The sequence below is a fragment of the Nannospalax galili genome, unplaced genomic scaffold, assembly GCF_000622305.1.
Source record: "Nannospalax galili isolate Female #2095 unplaced genomic scaffold, S.galili_v1.0 scaffold1124, whole genome shotgun sequence".
NCBI lineage: Eukaryota > Metazoa > Chordata > Mammalia > Rodentia > Spalacidae > Nannospalax > Nannospalax galili.
Window position 1 is genome coordinate 95935 of NW_008351693.1, and position 6000 is coordinate 101934.

General features: G+C 41.2%; 1 protein-coding gene across 3 annotated transcripts in view; it reads right to left on the reverse strand.

Moving 5' to 3' along the window:
• Ptgfr (prostaglandin F receptor) overlaps positions 1–6000 on the reverse strand; it is a 45747-nt gene that overhangs the window by 38739 nt on the left and 1008 nt on the right. For all 3 annotated transcript variants that reach the window (XM_008848631.3, XM_029553835.1, XM_008848632.3), the window contains exon 2: positions 4595–5464. In XM_008848631.3, the coding sequence (XP_008846853.1) occupies positions 4595–5392 (798 nt within the window). In that variant the 5' untranslated portion in view covers positions 5393–5464. The remainder of the gene's footprint in view (positions 1–4594; positions 5465–6000) is intronic.

Here is a 6000-nt window from a genome sequence, read left to right on the forward strand (position 1 = left end):
TTAAAATTCAACCTTCAAAATAGTTATTCAGGTGCAAATTTAAATATTTTTACAAACTATAAAGTATTGATGTTTTGGTATGCTGTTGCCTGTCAGACACAGACACCAACATCTGGACCTTACTTCCTTCTGCTAGTTAAGCACTTCTACCTTTGCTTTAGATTTGGGCTAAAAGATGCCAGTGACAGGTGGAACAGTATGTGCAGATCTTAATTCAAGTTATAAACCCAACCTTTCACAATGATCACATAGAGAAAAGACTCAAGGTATAAATAAAGTGACACACTGGCCTGGAAGCTGATACCAGCACAGTACACACGTGGGAATCTGAAAACTTGGCTCCAGGGGTACTTTAAAAATTAAGAAGCTACCATGATTGTACACCCGTAAAATCCCAGCTACTTGAGAGGCTGAGGTAGATGGATCAGGAGGCGTTTAAGGCCACCATGAGCTATATAGCAAGACCTCAAGTTTAAAATATAAGGGAGTAGGGATGGGAGAATGATGGCTTAGTCATTAACATCCTTGGAAATCCTCCTCAACATGTAAGGAAAAACTGGAAAATATTTCACTGAAGCAGCAGCAGTAGCACTTTTTGTATTTTCAAGCCTCCGATTTTTACTTGGGTCACATACCTTTTTGATTACCTTACCTGAATCCCCAAGACACTTATATCTAGGCCACAAAAGTTATACATCTGTGATGGTCAGAGATTGTCACAGGGGCCCAACTTTCAACAACAACAACAACAAAACAGGCATGAAAGTTGTTTCAAGAATAGTTGAGTCTTTAGAAATGAGTATATAACTTTAGAAAGCTCAGAAGCCAGGGAAAAAAAAGACGATGGGGGGTGGGGGGAGGAGCTCTAGAGAGGGGGTGAGTAGGACGCAGATGAACAGGTGATATCAAGGGGGAAATGGGAAATGGGGGAACTTTAACTGGGGAGAGGGAAGGGATGGTAATATACAAGGAGAGGGAGGAAGGGGAGATAATACCAAGGACGTTTGAAAAAAACATAGGGAAATATTCATAAGCATACTTAATATATATGTACATAATGTATATATAATATATACATATGTATAATGTAAATATATGCATATATATTTCAAATAGATTTATGCCAGATGAAGTAATAATGCAACTCCCAAGAACTGTAGGGGATCTAACAAAAACCTCAGTGCCAGGCATGGGAAACCTCCCTTCAAGTTGTTGGTCAGGATAGCCAAGGAAACTCCTAAGACCATGTAGGCTATTACTGTAGCCCTTGATTGCCTCCTAGAACTTGAAGGTAAAATCCTATTGCTGAAGATGTCACACACTTCAGAGACACGGGACTTTGGGGAATTGAGCTGCGACTGATTTGGAAGCCTCCTCCCTGAGGACTAGCTCTCATAGTATTGGAAAAGGTGCTACATAAGCTCCCAAGGGAGAAATCAATAGTCCTACACATCCATCTGTAAAGACTAAGAACCCCAATAACGCCTGACCCAGCAAGATATCCCTAATGGTGGCACTTTTATCTTGGGGGTAACCAAGAACTGGCTAACTGAACTTAAGGCCCACTCAATAGGAGGTAATTCATGCATGTAAACCTAGCCAAATGCCAGGGACTACAGAGGTCATTGACCCCGCTGGAGAACCTACTATTGCCATTTCCCTAAACCAATACAATATCTAACTGTATTCTAAAAGCTTATCCTTAAACCCACAGACAAGTATACTTAGCCAGGTACGATGGTACACACCTTTAATCCCAGCACTCTCGAGGTAGAGGAAGGCAGATCTCTGTGAGGTCCAGGCCAGCTGGGGCTACAGGGAGACCCTGTCTCAAAAAGACCAAAAAAGAACAAAAAACTTATCCTTAAACCCACAGACAACAGACATATATAACTCTCACCCCCATCAAAGAAGTTTCTTTTTGTGACAGAGAGACACAACTGGCCAAAATGCAGAGAATATGTTACTGTGGGGTCCCTAGTTGATACATCTAAAATATAACTTTTACAACTAAGGCTCGGAGGATATTACAGAAGAAAAAGCAGAAAGATTTAAGATCCAGAGGACCAGGATGCCTGCTCTTAGTGTCTTCCAGATGTGATAGGAAAGCTTCACCCAGAATCTCAACAATTTATAATGACAATACCAGCCAACACACCAATGCGGATGCGGAAATTTTACAAGGTTCTAGGCCCAGATGAGGAACTACAGGCAATCGATGCCGAGGGATGGAGAATCAGTTTTCTCCAGGGACAAGCCCTCTGGTAGGTTAACTGTTCCAAATGGTCAGCCTTAAACCCATGTACATGATAGAGACACTGAATGGACTCAGTAGGCTGCTTGTGTGTGTATGTGTGTGTGTGTGTGTGTGTGTGTGTGTGTGTGTTAACAATTAAAGGGGAAATCAGGATATTGAGAGGGAGTTGGAAGGAATGTGAGAGGAGTTGGAGGAGGAGAAAGGGAGGTGGAAATGATGTAAATACAATATTCATGCATGAAATTCTAAAAAAATGAAAAAAACTAAAAAAAATTAAATCACAAAAATGGTTGAAACCACACAAAATATCAACGCCCTGAGAAGCACCTGCGGTGTACCCCCCATGCACCTACCCCAGAAAGAATTCACATACTGAAAAGCATCTTTAAAGTATTGATACAGATGTGGGTGTATCACTAGTTCTTAAAGAGAAAGTAAAGAAAATGTTCCATGAACATCTGTTACTTAGCATGCTAATTTAAAAAGAAAAACATCTTACGAAAACAAACCCCATTGGAAAATGCAGTTAAAATATGAATGAAATTGTATCTATTCTAACAAGAAAAGAACGAAAAATGCTGCAAAGAAGACCAGAGAAAAGCGTAAATTCAAAATATCCATGGCAGGGTCTGAGATTTTGCTTCTTTCCACGGTTCTACAGTAGTTAATCTTTTACTTCTGTTTCTCAAAGTCAAGATTAGAGCTAAACAGACTTTTAGGATGACTCAGAAGAAATAAACAAAGCCAGTGATTGCCTCAGTAGTCTGCATTATTCATCCCTCCTTTAAATCGCTATCTGGTTTCAGGACTCCTTCCAGATTCATTTCCCTCTACCTTCTCCAAACTAATCTCAATTCAGTCGGACTCATTCTATATTTTTTAAAACTACTTTATTTTAAGAACAAGAAAAAATATCATTGCCTTCATGAAATTCTTTGTGTCAAGCAGCACACATTTAAATTAAGTCACCTAAAATGACCACCAATGTGGTTCATAATGGTAGAGCTGTGTCCCTCAACTCTCACATGATGTTACTAAGGACATTACTCTGGCCTTCATTTACCACATATGGCATAAAGTCACAGCACACAGGCTGCCAGAGGCTGGCTTCTCCTGGGTAGGCAGACTCAGGGCTCTCAAAACATTTTAAAATAATTTAACGATTTAAATATAAGTAAGTACATAATCATAAAGGAAGTCCTTTTATTAAAAAAAAATCATCTCTTCCCCTGGCTGCTGAGCAGGAGCTGTATTGTAAACTTTTGTACTCATCAAGATCATCTGGGTTGTTTCAAAGATTCATGGGGTTCAATTCTCAGACAACCAGTACATTTGGGACCCAGGAGAAAATGCATCACGAACAAGATCTTAGCGACAACCACACCATGCTCCTCTACCTCTGCCCTTCTCTCCTGCCCATGCACACCTTCCTGCAACCTGTAAGCTTATCTCCATATGCCAGCCCACTTCCCATCACTGTGGGGGTAGGGATGAAAACTCTTGGCCCTGTCCCTTCCTCCTACAGACCTTTCCTTTCTCTTTCACAGCATGCTGTCATTCCTCTCATCACAAAGCCAATGTAGGGAATGAGTTCAGGTCACAACTTCTCTTATAAGTTTTCTCTCTTCTATCCAGAAGAAAATGTGAGTGATTTGCTTTGTTGTTAATTCCTTAACCGCAGCCTTTATTTCCAGGTCAAGCTGGAATGTACATGCTGACTACAAAATTTTTTAAAAGAAAGAAGTAGAAGGGAAGAGTGCCCACTCTCCCTCCAGTCCGACCTCTCCCCTCACTCTCAGCTCATTATTCTCCAGGTTGGTGAACTAGCGCCTTCATTTGGACTGTCCATAGGGTTGACCTGAACTATCATCTCTCTTGGCTCCTCAAACTTTGCAAGTTGTGACTTCATCTTTACATGTTTAATTAGCCCACGAGTTGCTCTGTCTGCAGATTAAAAGTCTGTATCACTTTCTATCAAAACACATTGGACTCTGCTTCAATGTTCTGTTGGTCATTTTGTTTTTCATATTTTAGAGCTAATCACATTCATTACATTGAAAATATTACTCCTGTTACTATACGCTGCCTGACACATAATCAAGAAGTGCTATGATTAGAATTATTTAGCAACACATTTCTTTTACTACTGGGCCTTTAGAAAAATAAACACATGGGTCAAACAGCTTAATTCTAAGCCAGCGCTGAGTGCTGAAGTCAATTTTGTATAACGTTTAAAAGCTTGGCATCCCAGACCAACAACTTTGATATAGACAACAAGCCTTCATGGAACCTGGATAAATTCAAGAAAGCAGAAACTGTCACACTTTAGCTTCTTACCAGAAATGGACTCCAGCAGATACAGGAGACGCACATTATGGCCAGGAGCTGGATGACCATCTCAAGATGATGAGACCTCCCCTGTCTGTGCTGCTGACTTCTAAATTTCACCCTCAAAAGGGTAATCCCTGTGATGGCATTGCACAGAAACGAAACACCAAGAGCCAAGAGGCCCAGAAAAGAAAAACACAGAAGATAGAATCTATCTTCCCAATCTTCAATGTGTTCTGTGTTGTAGAAACACCAGGTTCTCGATGCTTGAATTTGATAGTCTCGGTGCCCAAAGATGGGCAGCAAAGCTACAAAAACAGTGAACAAGCACACACCGCTCAATATCATTTTCACATGTTTGGATGTAATTTTTGTAGAATGGAATATGGGGTTGGTGACTCCTATACACCGTTCAATGGCCATCACGCTGCCTAGAAAAAGTGGGCACAATCCAGAGAACACCATGGAGATGCCAAAAATACTACAAAGGATATTTGATTGATTGAAGCGGATCCAGTCTTTATCAGAGGCATATACAAAAACTGCTATGCCTCCATTGATGAGGTGGCCAAAGAAGTCTGTGATGACCAGGCCACTAGCCAAAAGCAAGAAGGATGCCTTAGACTTCTGTCGAAATCTCTGATAAGCCTTCACAAGAATAGCGATGGCCAGGCTGTTCGACAAGATCCCCACTGTCATGAAGATGATGGAAAAAAATACTGAAATCCGGTTTTCCGTGTGGCAGGTTGTGTTTACGAGAAGCCCAGCTGCAGGCGACACTGGGTGCTTGGAACTGTTCATGGACATTGTTGTGAAGATAGACGCTGTCTCCTCAAGTCATCTCTCTGTCACAGCTGTGCAGTCTCCCAGCGCTGACATCTGTAGAATACAGGAAAGGAATTAGAAACACCAAATTACCGGTCATCTGACATTTGAAACCAAATGCCTGGCAACCTGAGATGGAATGGATTTCCCCAGCCTATCATAAGCAAGGCTGCACCACACAGAAAGCATGCATCTGCCTGTGGTTCTTTTCTTCTTCTTTTTCAAGGTAAAGATGCCGCCCAAACTGACAGGTCTCAGTTAACTTCTCTCTGCAAATAGAATCCTCCTGAGCATTGTCCTGACATCTTAAAACATTTAAGGTCTTACAAAACCACTAACGACATTAAAGTCCAATGAAGTTTTTACAGCATAGCTATTTACTTAAATAACTAAACTTTTAAAGTATCTGCCCTTTCCTCTGTTGGGCATTGTACCCTGTTTGGGTGACTCCCTAGGTGAGTCACATTTGTCAGACATAACGGTTCCTCCAAACTTCGGTACTGGTACTCAGGAAGCTTATTCCTGCTAAACGCAGTGCTTCTAAACGAGAGAGAGAGAGAGAGAGAGAGAGAGAGAGAGAGAGAGAGAGA